Source organism: Garra rufa, chromosome 7, assembly GCF_049309525.1.
Source record: "Garra rufa chromosome 7, GarRuf1.0, whole genome shotgun sequence".
Classification (NCBI taxonomy): domain Eukaryota; kingdom Metazoa; phylum Chordata; class Actinopteri; order Cypriniformes; family Cyprinidae; genus Garra; species Garra rufa.
Window position 1 is genome coordinate 10983467 of NC_133367.1, and position 19269 is coordinate 11002735.

The 19269-nt window shown below is 34.9% G+C and overlaps 1 protein-coding gene across 1 annotated transcript in view; it reads right to left on the reverse strand.

Moving 5' to 3' along the window:
• The window catches only part of LOC141337913 (NLR family CARD domain-containing protein 3-like), a 110709-nt gene that overhangs the window by 2587 nt on the left and 88853 nt on the right, over positions 1-19269 (reverse strand). Inside the window, exons 8-10 of the mRNA XM_073843488.1 lie at positions 2732-2905; positions 2321-2494; positions 435-612 (exon numbers count right to left, since the gene is read on the reverse strand). Coding sequence (XP_073699589.1) covers positions 435-612; positions 2321-2494; positions 2732-2905 — 526 coding nt within the window. The remainder of the gene's footprint in view (positions 1-434; positions 613-2320; positions 2495-2731; positions 2906-19269) is intronic.

Consider the following 19269-nt stretch of genomic DNA (forward strand, 5'->3'; position numbering starts at 1 on the left):
TTCTAATTTCAAATTAACAAACCAAGACCCACCCTTAGTCAACAAATAAGTGAAATAATACATAGAATCAATATAGAAACAACAGTCAGATTTACTAAATAAGTAATAATACTCTAGTATTTTTACAGTTTTAAATGAATACAAATCATTAAATCAGTCAAATCTAATAATTTAAGCTATATTTTAGAGTGTACTTCTACTACTTTACAATTTCCAACTACACAAATATACTAAATAATTTACATTTCCGTTGATAAAAGATTTAGTGAAATATACCATTAGTCCAGGATAAATCTAACTCTCAGAATCATCTCCAGTCATTTTTTGTTTTTTACTTCTGTTTTGTTTCACAGTAAAGATGTCAAGAGTCCAGTGGTCCTAAACTAAACAGTGAACTTTAATCTGACTGTAACTGCTGTACAGTATAATGATACTAACTCTAGTTTCTCCAGCTTGAATTGTGGGTTCATCAGTAGATCACTGAGGTTTTTCACTCCAGAGTCTCCTAGTTTATTCCAGCTCAGGTTCAGTTCTCTCAAATGTGATGGGTTTGATTTCAGAGCTGAAGACACAGCAGAACAACCTTCATCTGTCATTTCACAGTTTCTTAACCTACATTGACAGAAAGAGGAAGAGCAGAAAATAAAAATAAATTAAGTCACATAATTTTCATAAACAAATAAAACAAAGATAAAAGATCAACTTGTTTATTTCACCAGATTAGGGATTTCAGTTCCAAAGCATGTTAACTGATCATTAACTGACAAACAACAAGACTGTGGTCAGCGCCGATAGCACACCGACATACAGCACTGAATAACATCAGAAATACACAACTAGACAAAGTTTGAGATGTCTTGAGAAAGTCTGGACCAGAAAGTTTGAAAAGTTAAAAAAAAGTTTAAAACAGTTTAAGAAGTTTTAAAAGTTTAAAAGCAAGATGTTGCTAACGTAATTATCAATCTGATAATAGCAGGAGTTTGATTGAGTCTCCATAGAGTCTACATAGAAGGGATGTTTGATTGAGTCTCAAGGGATTGTGGGAGTTTTGTCAGCTGGAGTTTGAATAGTGTTGATCATTTAAACATTCCCTCAATGTAAGTCTATGGGAAATTTTATCCCAGTTTTTTCGTTATTTATAGGAAAATCGTAATTGCGATCAGTTAGAAAAGATCCAGCAGCTGGAGTCAGATCAGTCTGAAGATCTGAGCTGAGTTTGTCTTGACACATCAAATATTGACACTGCTTCATTTAAATAGTCCGTAGTACAATCTGTGCTGTTCAGTGTGAGCACCGTACCGCTGTGCTGTTATGACAAACACATTATTGCTCATGTGAAGAATGACCTTTACATCCATATTGAACATGAGTGAAGTACAAAGACTAGTTTACATCAGAAATAATAGTTTAGCACACAAATACATTGTGAAGATGAGAGTTTTTGGGTTTGTGTCAAATCAGAGAGGTAGACTACATGAGCCCAACAACAGTTTCTGTTTCTATTTCACTTTCAATTCATTCATTTTGGCTCGACACTTATAAACTACTTATATTTTTCCTTCTTGTTCTGTTCTGAATGGAGTTAATTTGAAAGGATTTGTTGTGGAATAAGGGGGACTAAAATAGACTATAGCTATGTTTATAGTGTTTATAATAGGGATGCACCGATCCGTATCGGTGCATCCTTAGTTTATAATGTTTGCAAACATTTCACTTTATTTACCGCTAAATAAATATTTCTAAATGCATTTATAAAATGTGACTTGTTTGTGACTTATCTGTTTTTATTCTCTCTGTCTTTCAAAAACTCAATTTTATATTTGAACGATACAGCAGAAGTTTCAAAAACTTCTTGTAAGAAAATAAAAATCAAGTACAAATATATTGTGAAGTCAAGCTCATTGTTACGGAAAGCCCGGTAACCCCACTGGAGAGCACTCCTATATGGACTCTTTATGTTATCCACCTCAGTCTCCCTCTGTAACACTCATCATGAGATATACCCTCGGTTTCACAGACAAGGCTTAAACCTAGTCCTAGTCTAAAATGTAAGTCTGAGCTGTTTTAACTGAAAGAAACTAGCACGGACTGATCTAAAAATATATCGCTGCCTTTGTTTAGTCTCAAGATGCACACCAGCAATGTTTATGTCTAAGCAAGTTTATTAAAAATTACTTAAATGTCCTAATTGAACTCTGGGCTAATCCTAGTTTAGTCTAAGCCCTGTCTGTGAAACCGGGCTATTGAGCATAAAGTGTTTTGGTTTAAACTGTTGAAGTGATTTTCATCATTTTGATTCTTGTGTGTGAATGTTACTGACCTCAATCTCTCCAGTTTACAGTGTGAATCCTTCAGTACGTCACATAAGTGATTCACTCCTGTGTTTCTGATTTGATTCCTGCTCAGGTCCAGTTCTCTCAGGTGTGATGGGTTTGATTTCAGAGCTGAAGTCAGGATGAGACACTGTTTCTCTGTAATACTGCATCTACACAGACTGAAGACAGAAAGAGAAAGAACAATGACTCAGATCTATGATGATCATCAGCAAATGCTATACAGTCACTAATAAACCAGAAAAATCATGAAATCTTAATGATATGAAACAAACCAAGACAGGAGTATTTGAGGACACTAGTTACAATCCAAGTCTGGATTTGTCTGTTGTCTTCAAATAATCTAAACAGTGAACTTTAATCTGACTGTAACTGCTGTACAGTATAATGATACTAACTCTAGTTTCTCCAGCTTGAATTGTGGGTTCATCAGTAGATCACTGAGGTTTTTCACTCCAGAGTCTCCTAGTTTATTCCCGCTCAGGTCCAGTTCTCTCAGGTGTGATGGGTTTGATTTCAGAGCTGAAGACACAGCAGAACAACCTTCATCTGTCATTTCACAGCAACTTAACCTACATTGACAGAAAGAGGGAGAGCAGAAAATAAGAAGAAAATAAAAAAGTCACATAATTTATCATAAGCAAATAAAACAGAGGACAAAAGATCAACGGTAACATTTTATAATAACGTTCAGTTGTATGTAATTTATAAGTGGTTCGTTAATGACAAAATAATGATTTGCAAAACATTCATAAATGTTTAATAAGTGATATGCTAACAATTTGTGTATGTTTTGTTAATTAATTTACAAGTCAATTACAAGTAATTATTTAATGATGGACTAATGATGGAGGAGACGGGTGTCTGGATTAGCCTACAGCCAGAGCGCTGACAGCATGTTAACAGCCACAGATTGTGTGTATGATAGCCAGTGTTGGGAAGGTTACTTTTGTAATCTGTAACCTATTACATTTCCAGTTACTTGATTTAAAATGTAATAAGTAGTGTAGGGCTGTCCCCGAATAGTCGAAGATTCGATGCATCGATATGCGGAGCCTGATTCGACCACCGATCTCACAGTCGAATCTTCGCGGGTGAAACGAGCATCATACCATTTTGCCAATATAGGGGTGCTCAATGTCTAACTGCACACAGAACTACTAGATTTTGTACGGACATATTAAGTTATAAACAGCCTTAGATTATGATAATGCAGTAAAAACAAAAGTGAAAAGAAAGAAGCGTTCAATAAATATTTTTAACGTGTTTGTGAACAAATCCAACCACCCCTGTGACAGATTTAATTTTCACTTGCCCTGATCCATGATGAGATTAGGACGGCAGGGATTAGGCGGCGATCACACCGAACGCGTTTTTGCCATTGGAGGCGCCTCTTTTGAATGGTTTTCTGTTGGCAGTGAGCGTTCTGCGCTCCGTTAATGCGTCACCGGCGCCTCGCGTTTTTGCAGGAGCGCTCTGAGCGCCTGAAGTTGAAAAAAAAATATCAACTCTGAGCGGAAAAACGCCCAACGTTATTCGCGTTCTTTCCCATTGTACCGTCGCTTAAAAAGTCCGGAGACTGCAAGAAATAGAGGAGAAACCTTTGGTGTCTATCATGGGAAACCAGGGGCTGTATTATTTAGGGTTTCTGCTAATATGACAGTTTAATTAACAGCAAAAAACTAGATTTGAGAGCGTTCGCGCTATAATCCTTTGATTTGACTGACAGGACAGCTGTTTTGGTCGTTGCTTAGCAAAAAAGGCAGTGCTGTGCGCCTTGCATTTTTAGAACTAAAAGACGCGTTCTGTCTTTTTATTTAAACCTAAATAAGTTTGTCTGTCAGTTTTGCAGTCAGGCAGACAGTTTTGGTCGCTTTATTAAAAGTTGTTGCTGTGTGCAGTGTGTAAAATAAAATAAAAATAGTTTTACCGTCCTGCTGACTATAGTGTCGTGTCCCTCCTATCCCATTCACACACACACATAAGCCTAGATGATTCGACTATCGGTCGACTATAGAAAGATTCGAAAATTCTGATTCGACTATGAAAATTCTTAGTCGGGGACAGCCCTAAAGTAGTGTAACTTTTCAATTAATTTATAAAAGTAATGTAACTTATCTAAATATTTTCAACTTATTCATTTTGAAACATTTAAACCAGGCAGAGTTAATCTTACAGTAGCACTCAACATTGATTATTGTCAGACTTTCAAAATCCTTCATAACTTGAATTAAGTAAGGGATAATATACATCTTTATTTTGTGGTAACGACTGGCTACATTATCAACAACATCATCCCACTTATTACACAACTGCTTCATAGATTATTTAAATGTTTAGGTCAAAATTATTAGACACGAAACACTGATCTGAGTCAGATTAGACATGTTAGGTATACAGTGCAGTCATACCAGTTTTCTTACACAACATTTCACCACATGAATAATTGGCAGCAGCTGCGTTTTTATGAAACAATAGAGTGAGTCCACAGAATTAAGAAATTCTTTTCCACAAAGACTTTTTTTTTTTACTTTTTTTGGGGGGTCTTTTTATGCCTTTTGTTGTGATAGGACAGTAGAGGGATGACAGGAAAGAGCTGGGAGGAGAGAGGGAAGTGGGATTGGCAAAGGACCTCGAGACGGGAATCAAACTAGGGTCACCGTGAGCACAGTTGCACTATATGTCATAAAAAGATCATAACATAAATAACATCATGAGAAATAGTTTAATAGCTGTGATACTGGGTTTAAAATTAAATGTTTGCATAGTTATGACAGGAAACACGAGCATCTAACAATGCCTTGGAAAAAAACAATCTTAAAAAAGAAAGTTTATTTATAAACCCAAATAGGAAATAGAACAGTTATCGAATAAGCATGTGTCCTAAACTCCTGAAACATTGGTGTCTCATTTTAGAGCAGTCAAAGCAGTTTATGAAAGAAATCAATTAAATCTGTAAGTGTGGGTGAGTGTGTGAAAACATTCAGATGTAATCCCCTTTGTAGTCGCTGGCATTTTTCAGAAGTAACTGTAATTTAATAAACACATGTTTTCTCAGTAACTGTAACCAATTACAATTACATTTATTTTGTAATTAAATTCCATAATTCCGTTACATGTAACTAGTTACTCCCCAACACCAATGATAGCGTGGTAAAGCTAGTTTTGGTTTTTGGTATTGCTTTCATTTGCCACCGATTAAAGTTATCACTGTCACGGTTAGTTTTAACAATTATATAGACATGAAAACAAAATTCAAAACTGTTGTATTTTAACAGCAAACTTAAACTGGAAGAAGCTTTGAAGTGCTTTAGCAGAGCTTGATGTGTAAGGGACCGTGTTACAATTCCACCGACTGGGTTAAAACGTCTAATGTATTTAATCAAAATGACTTTGAACATTGAAAAAACACATTGTTAAACTGTAAAGCTTGTAATACTTATAATAATATTTTTTTTAGTACAGGTGTGATTTTACCAATGCATTCCTTCATATATGTACAGTACACAATATGTTCATAAATCTACTGTATGTAAAAGGCTGTTCATAAAGGCTGTAGGTGTTTTAAAAAAAATATTTTAAAAAATACTGTAATGCACCAGAAGGATTTTAATGTTACAAATGTTGTAGTACATTCCTGGAAACAAAACTTATTTACTAATAGTGAAATTTTGCCAAAACCTCCTTTACTGTATTTACAGTAGACATTTCTTAGATGTTCTAGTAGATCTGAAAGTTTGTAGTAAGTTACTAGCAGCCAGAATGACTTAGACTACTACAGGTGAGACATTGCCAATATCTCCCTTACTGTATGTACAGTATACAAACATTTTCAATAAATAATTACTGTAATTTACCAAAAAGGTTTGATCATGTTCCAAAGGTAATTGTGTTTTTATGAAGGGAGGTATTGGAAAAATCTCACCTGTAGTATGTCAGTCGTGTAACATAAAACAATTTTTTTCTTTTAAATATTGGTGTAATGTACATATAGTAAAGGAGATCTCACCTGCAGTAAGTCAGTCTGGTCACTGAACATACTACAACCATTTTTTTTTTCTGAACGTATTTTTATTCACTGCACGTACAGTAATGGAGGTTTCAGCAAAATTTCAACTTTCATAAGTCAGTCCTGTAACTGCAAAATATTACAACCTTTGCAACATTAAAAATGTATATATGAAGGAAGGTACTGGCAAAATCTCACATGTAGTAAATTAGTCTTGCCACTAGGAACATACTACAACCTAGAACATGGAGCAAAAACTCTTTTGTACGGTGCCTGCCAGGGGACACCTTTGGTTCACTTATGTTTGTCGTGGCCACGAGATATTAACTCGTGGGAACGTCATATTATGTCGTGGCCACGAGATCATTTTGTCGAGGTAACGACATCCTTATGTTGTGGCCACAAAATGCGATGATGAGGGAACGAGATCCATTTCTGGTGGCCACGACTTCTTATGTTGAGGAAACAACATGCATTTCTCGAGGCCACGAGTTTAATACATAAACAAACCTGCGTGACCATAGTAACCCAGGATTAGCCTATCAGAGATAGGTTTATTCATATTTTATTTTTAATTAAGAAATTATCATATTAATTGTTACAGAAATTGTTACAATATTAAATTATTATATTAACAATGGGCGAAGCTGTATATGCGAATGCTGACGCTGTCTGTGCACGATGTAGACATATTATGCATCCCAGACTTATCCATTATCTCCTCTTTCCGTAATATTTGTAGGCTATTATTTGTTTATATTTGTTATTTTCCCCTTCATTTCGATCTCTTAACTTAACGTTCTGAATGTAGGTTCTATGCCTGGAATGCAGTTCAAAGGCTGAATTGAACATATATTGTATTTTATTTAGTCTAATTAATCGACAAATATAGTGTTTCAGTGAAGAGTGAATTATTCACGTAGTTTCATTTGGAAATCATTTATCGTCACACCATAACATAGGCCTATATGACATTCCTTCTATTAACTGATCGTCTTTTTTCCTTATTTGTATTATTATTATTATCGTCATCATTATTATAATAATTATTATTATTGTATATATTTTTATTTTCATTTATATTCGTTTCACTACGTGAATGATTCATTCGTCAGTGAACAGTATTATATAGTCTAGTCTATTAGATGAAACAAAATAAAAATATGTTCAATCCAACCTTTAAACTACATTCCAGTCAAAATCAGTCATAGCATGTCAAGCATTTACAGTATCATTTCCATATACGTTAAGTAAAGAGATGAAAATGAAGGGGGAAAACGAATATAAACGAAAATAAAAAATATATAGGCCTACAATAATAGGCTAATTATAATAATAAATAATAATTATAATAATGATGACGATAATAATAATACAAATACGGAAAAAAGACGATCAGTTAATAGAAGGAATGTCATGTAGGCCTATTTTATGGTGTGACGATATATGATTTCCAAATGAAACTACGTGAATAATTCACTCTTCACTGAAACACTATATTTGTCTATTAATTAGACTAAATAAAATACAGCATATGTTAAATTCAGCCTTTGAACTGTAAAAATCCCAGTCATAGAACCTATATTCATAATGTTAAGGAGATCGAAATGAAGGGGAAAATAACGAATATAAAAGAATAATAAAAATATTACGGAAAGAGGAGGATCAGTTAATGGACAAGAGATGCATAAAATGTTTACTGTAGGACTATTTTATTTGAAGTACTTAATGTAATATTTATTCATGATAAACTTTTTAATATAGGTCAATAGTCTACATCGCGCACAGACAGCACTGGCATATACAGCTTTGCCCATTGTTAATATAATAATTTAATATTGTATTAATTTCTGTAACAATTAATATAATAATTTCTTAATTAAAAATAAAATATGAATAAACCTATCTCTGATAATCCTGGGTTACTATGGTCATGCAGATTTGTTTATGTATTAAACTCGTGGCCTCGAGAAATGCATGTTGTTTCCTCAACATAAGAAGTCGTGGCCACGAGAAATGGATCTAGTTCCCTCATCATCGCATCTTGTGTCCACGACATAAGGATGTCGTTACCTCGACAAAATATTACGTTCCCACGAGTTAATATGTCGTGGCCACGACAAACATAAGTGAACCGAAGGTGTCCCCTGGCGGGCACCGTACTTTTGGGAGTGTATAGTGGTTTTAATGATAATATTTGAACACTGTACATACAGTAAGAGAGCTATTGGCAAAATACCACCTATAGTAAGTCTGTCTAGTCACTATAAACATACTAAAACATTTGGAACATGACAAAAACACACTGGTAAATTACTATAAGTTCTCAAATCGTGTACTGTACATACAGTAAGAGAGATATTGGCAAAATACCACCTAAAGTAAGTCTGTCTAGTCGCTATAAACATACTACAACATTTGGAACATGACAAAAACACACTGGTAAATTACTATAAGTTCTCAAATCGTGTACTGTACATACAGTATGAGAGAAACTGACAAAATCTCACCCGTAGTAGGTCAGTCATGCAAGTAGGAATAAACTACCTTTGGAACATGAAAAAAAAACACTCTGGTAAACTATATATGTTTTCTAAAAATTATTTGTGTACCGTTCACACAGTGAATGAGCTATTGGCAAAATTGTCAGGCCACTAGGAACATCCTACAACCGCTGGAACATAAAAACCGTTTCATCTGTCTACTGTACATGCAGTTAAGGAGATATTGGCAAAATGTTACCTGTAGTTAAGTCTTGTAACTAGAAATAGTCTATACTACAACCTTTGGGACATTAAAAAACCTTCAGTATATTTTTGAGCAAAATATGAGTATATTGTGTGCATAGAGTAAGGAGATATTGGCAAAATCTCACCTGTAGTAAGTCAGTCTGGACACCTGCAGCCTTTATGAACAGCCTTTTACATACAATAGATTTTATGAACATATTGTGTACTGTACATATATGAAGGAATGCATTGGTAAAATCACACCTGTAGTAAATCATTATAAGTAAAACAAGCTTTACAGTTTAACAATGTGTTTTTTCAATGTTAAAAGTCACTTTACTCTGTCAGATATGCAAAATAAATCTCTCCTATCACTTGCTCTGGCTACTGTGTATAGACCTCCAGGGACGTATACAGACTTCCTAAAAGAATTTGCAGATTTCCTTTCTGACCTATTGGTTAATTTTGATAAAGCATTAATTGTTGGAGATTTTAACATTCATGTTGATAATACAAATGATGCGTTAGGACTTGCGTTTACTGACCTGTTAAACTCTTTTGGAGTCAAACAAAACGTCACTGGGCCCACTCATCGTTTTAATCATACACTAGATCTAATTATATCGCACGGACTTGATCTTACTGATGTAGATATCGTACCTCAAAGCGATGATGTTACCGATCATTTCCTCGTATCGTGCATGCTGCGTATCACTGATGTTAACTATATAGCTCCGCGCTATCGTCTGGGCAGAACTATTGTTCCGGCTACCAAAGATAGATTCGCAAATAACCTGCCTGATTTATCTCAACTGCTCTGTGCACCCATAAATAAACATGAACTAGACAAAATGACTAGTAACATAGGCACTATCTTCTCTAATACATTAGAAGCTGTTGCCCCAATCAAGCTAAAAAAGGTTAGAGAAAAACGTACTGCGCCATGGTACAACAGTAATACCCATTCTCTAAAAAAAGAAACTCGTAATCTTGAGCATAAATGGAGAAAAACTAACTTAGAAGTTTTTAAAATTGCGTGGAAAAACAGTATGTCCAGCTATAGACGGGCTTTAAAAGCTGCTAGAGCCGAGTATATCCACCAACTCATAGAAAAAAACCAAAACAATCCAAGGTTTTTATTTAGCACAGTGGCTAGATTAACAAATAACCAAACACCTCCTGACCTGAATATTCCTGCACAGTTTAATAGTAATGTCTTTATGAATTTCTTTACTGATAAAATAGACAACATTAGAAATACAATAACAAATATAGTTACTACTGCAACTGATACTTCAATATTAGTCATTACACCGGAAGAAAAACTGCAGTGCTTTACAACTATAGAACAGAAAGAATTAAATAAACTTATCACCACATCTAAACCAACAACATGCCTATTAGATCCTGTACCCACTAAATTACTAAAAGAGTTGTTACCTGTAGCAGAAGTACCGCTTCTTAATATTGTTAACTCATCATTATCTTTAGGTCATGTCCCAAAACCATTCAAACTAGCAGTTATTAAACCTCTTATTAAGAAACCACAGCTAGACCCTAGTGAACTGGCAAATTACAGACCCATTTCTAATCTTCCATTTATGTCTAAAATTCTAAAAAAAGTTGTGTCTGCTCAATTGTGCTCCTTCTTGCAAAATAATAATATCTTTGAAGAATTTCAGTCAGGTTTCAGGCCCCATCATAGCACAGAAACTGCACTTGTAAAAATCACAAACAACTTGCTACTTGCGGCAGATCAAGGCTGTGTCTCATTGCTAGTTTTACTTGATCTTAGTGCTGCGTTCGACACTATAGATCATGAAATACTCATAGATCGATTACAAAACTATACAGGTATTCAAGGGCAGGCTTTAGGATGGTTCAGATCATACCTGTCCGATCGCTATCACTTTGTTCATTTAAATGGGGAGTCATCGCAGCTACCACCAGTAAAGTATGGAGTGCCACAAGGATCTGTCCTAGGTCCTCTACTATTTTCAATTTACATGTTACCCCTTGGTAATATTATTAGGAAATATGGGATTAGTTTCCATTGTTATGCTGATGACACTCAACTATATATTTCAACAAGACCAGATGAAACTTCTAACTTAGCAAAGTTAACAGAGTGTGTTAAAAATGTGAAAGACTGGATGACCAATAATTTTCTACTGTTAAATTCAGATAAGACTGAGATATTACTTATTGGACCAAAAAAGAGTACACAGAATCTCCTAAACTACAACTTGCAATTAGACGGATGTACTGTTGTTTCCTCTACAGTCAAAAATCTGGGTGTTATATTAGACAGCAACCTGTCTTTTGAAAATCAAATTTCCTATGTTACTAAAACAGCATTCTTCCATCTTAGAAACATTGCTAAGCTACGGAACATGTTACCTGTTTCTGATGCAGAAAAGTTAGTTCATGCATTTATGACGTCTAGACTGGACTATTGTAATGCACTACTAGGTGGTTGTCCTGCTTCTTCAATAAATAAGCTACAGGTAGTCCAAAATGCAGCTGCTAGAGTCCTTACCAGATCAAGAAAATATGATCATATTACCCCAATTTTACAGTCACTACACTGGCTACCTATTAGGTTCCGTATCACTTACAAAATATTACTTCTTACCTATAAGGCCCTTAATGGTTTAGCTCCTGCATACCTAACTAGTCTCCTACTACGCTACAATCCCTCACGCTCCCTAAGGTCGCAAAACTCTGGACTTTTATTAGTACCTAGGATAGCAAAGTCCACTAAAGGAGGGAGAGCCTTTTCTCATTTGGGTCCCAAACTCTGGAATAGCCTTCCTGATAACGTTCGGGGTTCAGACACACTCTCTATGCTTAAATCTAGATTAAAGACTCATCTCTTTGGCCAAGCATTCACATAATGTATCTCATAACGTTGTACTTCAGTTACATCTGATCAAATGCACATTAATATTCTTCGGCTTGGGCTAAACACATCATTTTTGTTTGGTTGGAAGTTGGAACAGCAGCTACGCTAATTATTTCTCTATTTGTTTCTCTGTTTCTGCCACGGGATTTCCATCCCGTGGTAACTAGGATTTACACAAGATTCAGTCTGGATTCAGAAGAAGAGATGATGCCGACCCCTCAGAGGACCGCAGATGATGCCAGCCTTGAAACAACATACAGCACTACATAATTTTCTTACAAGTTTGATCACAGCACATAATCATTGCAATTAGTGTTCATCATCTGTTTGATTACACAGTTACTGATTTTAACATTTATATCATATGTACATCGACTTGACATACAGTATTCACCACTAAATATTAAAATTACTAAATATATTGTAGTAGCCTAAACTTTTGTACAGCGCTTTGCAACGATTCGTATTGTGAAAAGCGCTATACAAATAAACTTGAATTGAATTGAATTGAACTTTAATTAAAATACATTAGACGTTTTAACCCAGTAGAAGTAATTGTCAGACAGTCCCTTACACATCAAGTGCTGCGATAGCGTGTCAAAGCTGTCTCCTGTTTAAATTTACTGATACAATACACATGGGCACGTTTAAACAGTGAAGGGGGCCAGGATGTTTTCATAGGGGCGGCACAATAATCTTCATTATTTAAATATAAAAATGTGTTTGACTATAAAGTACTGGACTGTTTTTGGTGACCAAAAACAAAACTGAATACATTTAAAGGGATGGTTCGGAGTAGAATTGACTTCATTGCTATGCTCTCCGAAGCCCATGTAAATACCCCATCCGGAGTTTTTTTTACCTTAGTCAAACATTTATGGAGATATTAGAGTTTTTCGAGTTGCTTGTTACAGGAGTGAATGGTACATGTAGCGTATCTCGTAAATTGCACCACTAAACGTGCAAGTAATCTTACCAAACTTGTACAGTAGTGTAAATAGGTTATGTACTCACAAAACGCTGCATCGGAACATTTGTAAGTCCACCGTGAGTGTTTTAAAAACAGGTTTTACCCGAGAACTACTAGTCTCAGAAACTACACGTCGACGTCACTTCCCTGGTTTGAAAAAAGCACGTAAAAGTCCTCCTTCAAGTTGACATGCACACAGATGTAGTAGGAGGACTTTTACGTGTTTTTTTCAAACCAGTGTGTATACCCACCTGACACCCACACAACCGGCAGCTTTGTAAAACATTTACAACTGATGAGTAGTTTACACTTTAGATTAGGGGATGCAGAACGATTTGTAAATGATTTATTCATGTGTTTACACAACAGCTTTTGAATACTTGTAGTGTGTACTGCAATGTAAGGGCTGACCGCTGAGGGTAAAAATGTCTTTTTTGGTAAACATGAGCTGTGTCCCAAATGACGACTATACACTCTGCACTTATTCACTGTGTACTTATGCACTAATGCACTATGCACCATGTAGTGTATGAATTATATAAGGTTATTTTGGAATAACTTATTTAGAAGTAAGGCTTCAAATTGATATCAAATTTGTGTAAAATATGTTTTTTATAAAAAATATAATAAAAATTGTACAGTGTATTTTCTTAACAGTAAATTTAAACTTCTGTAATTTGTTAATACTTTATTAAATCCTGCATCTGCAATAATCTGCTGATTGTTTTCTTTAAAAAGAGACCTACCTTAGATTCAAAGTGTTCATGAATTAAAATGATTGAAGTTTGGATGGTGCACTTTCACGCCTATTTAAAAAAAATGGGGGTGACAGTTAAGGGGTTAACTAGTATTATTTTTAACCATTTACTAAGGATCTGTTTTATTACTTTATTATATGCTATTTTTAAGATAATTTATGACAGATTGGTAAATCGTTAGCTTTATTACTTACAATAAAATGAACATGTCAGTTATTAATGACTTATAAACACATACTCATGTTTAGTAAATGATTAGTTCATCATTAACTAATTACTTGTAAATTAACTTGTCAATGAATTAACAAAACATACACAAATTGTTAGCATATCGCTTATTGATATTTTTTGAATGTTTTGTAAATGATTATTTCATCATTAACTAATCACTTATAAATGACTTACAACTGAACGTTATTATAAAGTGTCACCAGACCAACTTGTTTATTTCAGCAGATTAGGGATGAGAGTTATTTTTCCCGAACCAATCAAACCAAAGCATGTAAACTGATCATTAACCCCCTGGGGTCCAAACACGCGTATACGCGTTTTGTGGCAGTTTCCCAAAAGGAACTTCAATTACTCAGCCATTTCTGATTGTGCAGATAAAAGCAGTACATCAATCAAATCTGTAAAGGGTCTACTTTTATTTGTATATACTCACAAAACCAAAAAAATATTGTGATTTTACAAAATAGAGAAAACAAAAAGGGTGTGCTGTCTGCCGCGTTGATCTCCGTGATCTTCATTCAGAAACGCGTCATTAAAATAGACTATAACTCAGCCAATACACAACACAGAGACATAAGCAATATATGTAGAGAAAGCTTGATATCTATACTTTCAAATGAAGTAATGTTTATCGAAATAAAATATTCTGTGATAAAGTAATCCGTATGAAACCAACACAATGTCCAGTCTCTCTTGTCTGCTTCATTAGTTTTAATTAGATCACGCCCAAGAGCGATTTGATCTTTTCAAATTCAAATCGTCCACGTGAGGGCGCCGCGCCAAAAGTTGACGCCCACATCACAGTAAACAAAGGAGAAAGCAGTTTCTATTCTTTCAAGTTAGTCCTTTCTGGCAGAAGACGGGCTGTCAGGAATAAAACTTACTTCAGAAGATGAACATTATATGAGACACGGCGTGAACGAGCAGAGGAGATATTTACACAAGTAAGTTTTTTTTCTTTTATATTTGTAAGTTGTTACTGTGACAGAATGTGCACACATTTTACCAGTTAAGACTTTTTGCCAACTGTATTTCCTGATTACAGCAAGTGAAACATTATAAAGTATGTTTCATTTCACTGCATCTAAATGTCTCATGATGACAGGATGTTTCAACTTTGGTCGAAAAACGTGCCGGCGCGTTCTGAGGCATGCTTTTGTAATAATGCCGAAAAGAATGTAAAATTCTCCGTCAGTTTTGATCGTACAAATACAACCAATACATCATTCGAAACTGTAGAGGGTATATTTTTAATTGTATACACTGTGCTTTTATGAAAATAAGAAAACAGACAGGGCACGCACTCTGCCTTCACTGTCTCTGTTATATCTTTTCACTGACACATAAATGAAACAACCTAAATCTCAGTGATTACGTGCCTCACAAACATAATACATATACGTGTAGAAAGCTTGAAATGTTTACGTTTACATAAACCAATTCAAATCAAAAACTAATATTCTCTTTTTAAGTAATCTGTATGAAAGGTAGAAGATGTGTGGTTTCTCCTGTATCACTTCATTACAAACCTCACACCTGTATTTATCTTGCACTGTTTTTATTTGCACCTAACTGTTATACACCTATGCTATACACTTACCAGTCAAAGGTACTTTTTTAAAGAAAAATAATTATCTAATTTTGTGAAATAGGTTTACTATGTAAAAAAAACTGCTCACTTAAAAAAAAAAATTAATAATAAAAAAGTTTGGCTGGTAGTGTATGTGTTTTCTCCATGTTAGCTCTGTCTTTGTCAGATCACTGTGTTGCTCACATCTACTTGTTTTCTTTGCAGTTTCTGCTGTTCCCCGTTTTCCTGTGTTCAAGGGGAACAGCAGAGTGATTTGGATATTGCACCCAAGACATCTTGACTTCGGTGTTGTTTATTACTTTTGTTCCTATTAAAAGTTTTAAAGTGAAAAAGTCACAAGTGAATCTCAAGTTATTTTACGTGATAGTTAAATATATTCAAAATACGCTTCAAACAAAATATATATTTATTTTGTCCTTTCATTTTTCCTTTATTCTTTCTGTTGTTTCCTCTTAGTCAACATCTGACTGAATGGCTCATTATGCGGCTCATTATGCAGGTCTTTGTCTTCTCAGGTGTAAATCACAGCATTATTCATGATCATTCATGCCTTCTCGCATACAGCCATTCGAAACAAAAAGTGTCTTCAAAAATGTAAATCTATATACTGTTTTGTGAAAACAAGTGAACTAGATGATTTTCACATCATTTGGTAGAAAAAAACCAAGCCTACTACATCCAATTCTCGAAAGTCCCGAGAACAAATATTCTGTATGTGTTAGATGACCTTATTTCAGTGACTCCAAAAATTTAGTTTTTCACTATGCCCGCATAAACGTTGTTTTCTCAAAAACTAAAAAATGTACATTCATGCTGCTTACATGTTTTTGTAGTCCAATTTGTGCTAATTACAATGCATTTAGATTTAGGATATTAATATGTTTTTAACATACTGAAAAAAGCACAAATGTCAAGGCATGTCAAAACTTTTTCAGGGCCCCAAAACACCCTCAGACCCCAGAGGGTTAACTGACAAACAACAAGACTGTGGTCAGCGCCGATAGCACACCGACATACAGCGCTGAATAACATCAGAAATACACAACTAGACAAAGTTTGTCAAGACAATCGTTAAGTTGTCTTGAGAAAACTGGACCAGAAAGTTCTAAAGCTTAAAACAGTTTACAAAGTTTAGTAAGTTTAATAAGTTTAAAAGTATAAATTTTTTTTTAAAGTTTAAAAGCAAGTTGCTAGTATGATTTTAGTTGTTTTAACATGATTAGCAAGTTACTAGCATGTTTCTAGCATGACTAGCATGTCTCCAAAGAGTCTACATAGAAGGGCAGTTTGAGTCTCAAGGGATTGTGGGAGTTTTGTCAGCTGGAGTTTGAATAGTGTTGATCATTTAAACATTCCCTCAATGTAAGTCTAGGGGATTTTTCCCAGTTTTTTCGTTATTTATAGGAAAATCGTAATTGCGATCCGTTAGAAAAGATCCAGCAGCTGGAGTCAGATCAGTCTGAAGATCTGAGCTGAGTTTGTCTTGACACATCAAATATTGACACTGCTTCATTTAAATAGTCCGTAGTACAATCTGTGCTGTTCAGTGTGAGCACCGTACCGCTGTGCTGTTATGACAAACACATTATTGCTCATGGGAAGAATGACCTTTACATCCATATTGAACATGAGTGAAGTACAAAGACTAGTTTACATCAGAAATAATAGTTTAGCACACAAATACATTGTGAAGATGAGAGTTTTTGGGTTGGTGTCAAATCAGAGAGGTAGACTACATGAGCCCAACAACAGTTTCTGTTTCTATTTCACTTTCAATTCATTCATTTTGGCTCGACACTTATAAACTACTTATATTTTTCATTCTTGTTCTGTTCTGAATGGCGTTAAATTGAAAGGATTTGTTGTGGAGTAGGGGGGACTAAAATAGACTATAGCTATGTTTATAGTGTTTATAATGTTTGCAAAGATTTCACTTTATTTACCGCTATATAAATATTTCTAAATGCATTTATAAAATGTGACTTGTTTGTGACTTATCTGTTTTAGTCTCTCTGTCTTTCAAAAACTCAATTTTATATTTTAACTATACAGCAGAAGTTAAAAAAATTACTTGTAAAAACTCATCACGAGATATTGAGTAGAAAGTGTTTTGGTTTAAACTGTTGAAGTGATTTTCATCATTTTGATTCTTGTATGTGAATGTTACTGACCTCAATCTCTCCAGTTTACAGTGTGAATCCTTCAGTACGTCACATAAGTCATTCACTCCTGTGTCTGTGATTTGATTCCAGCTCAGGTTCAGTTCTCTCAGGTGTGATGGGTTTGATTTCAGAGCTGAAGTCAGGATGAGACACTGTTTCTCTGTAATACTGCATTCACACAGACTGAAGACAGAAAGAGAAAGAACAATGACTCAGATCTATGATGATCAACTTCTAATGTGTTTTGTGACTTCAACATTTACTAATACAGTTTTAAATTCAAAAGTTTTCTGTTAATTAGTAAACACTAACATGAACAGATTAATAAATGCGGTCAAAATATATTTAATAGCTAATGTTAACTAATGAAATTGTTACTGTCTACTATTGTCATAAATCACTTTAGTCTCACAGATCAATGTTCAAACATACTGTAGACTAGACAATTACAAGTCAACAACAAACACAATTTGCTTATAAAAATATTATACTTTGCACATGTGTTTATTTAATGAATAAACGTATTTCCTTAAACTGCAGACATTCAAATAAGTTTTGAAAAGGCAGTTGATTTGCTTTAGTGCTGCACTGATCAGGACATTTGAGGCAGATACTGATCACTGTTTCTTAAAATGCTCAATTTACAGTATATGCTGCACCAAAATTAGACATTTTATATTTTGTGAAACACAAACTTTATTTCACAACTATTCATAACTGCTTTTAATTTAAACACTTGCATACCAGCAATCAGTAAACATGATTACATTCAGCAGCAGTGTTGGGTGTAACGCGTTACTGTAATAATATTACTTTTTTCAGTAACTAGTAGTGTAAGGCATTACTCGTCTGAAAATGGTAATATTATTACAGTTTTCCCGAGCTAGTTACTTGCGTTACATTTGCCAGTAGCACCTTCATCACACACAAGGCACACGACAACACAGAGAACAGAAGGGAAGGGGAGGGGGGCGTGAATGGGAACAGTGATTGGTCTGGGTTTGGCACGAGGTATCATTAAATTACCATCACCGATTGGTCGACACCCAGCAGCCAGCAGCAGAGCGGCACTTGCAAATAGAGACCTGCAAACCCGAGGGACCCAACGCAACAGAGTGCGGCGCGGGACAAAACTGGATGGACAAGTGCGTGTGCTGGTGCGAGCGGGTAGAGACTCGTGTGTGTGTGCGCGGGATGCGGGAAAATAAAATGATTCGCGGGACTCCCACAATATAGAAATATCTAAACATAAAATATCTAAAAAAAAAAAAAAAAAAAAATGTTATTCATCTATTACACAAAAGCAGCAAGAACAACATATATGATTAGTAAGAGCAAGAATAGGCAGTTTCGATTTAAAACTTGTTTGCAGCATGAGCAATGTAGCCATCTGCTGATTTTTGGAGCGCATCGCCAATCAATGGTGTTTAAGATAGAATTCACTCACTGCTCAAAAGTTTTGAACAGTGCTGAATATTGCGTGCTTACGAATCACAACACACGTAGACCTTTATGAAAGATGAATTGTGCATAATATCCATTGTGTTATAAGAGCTTTATGAGATCGCGTATGCACTGGAT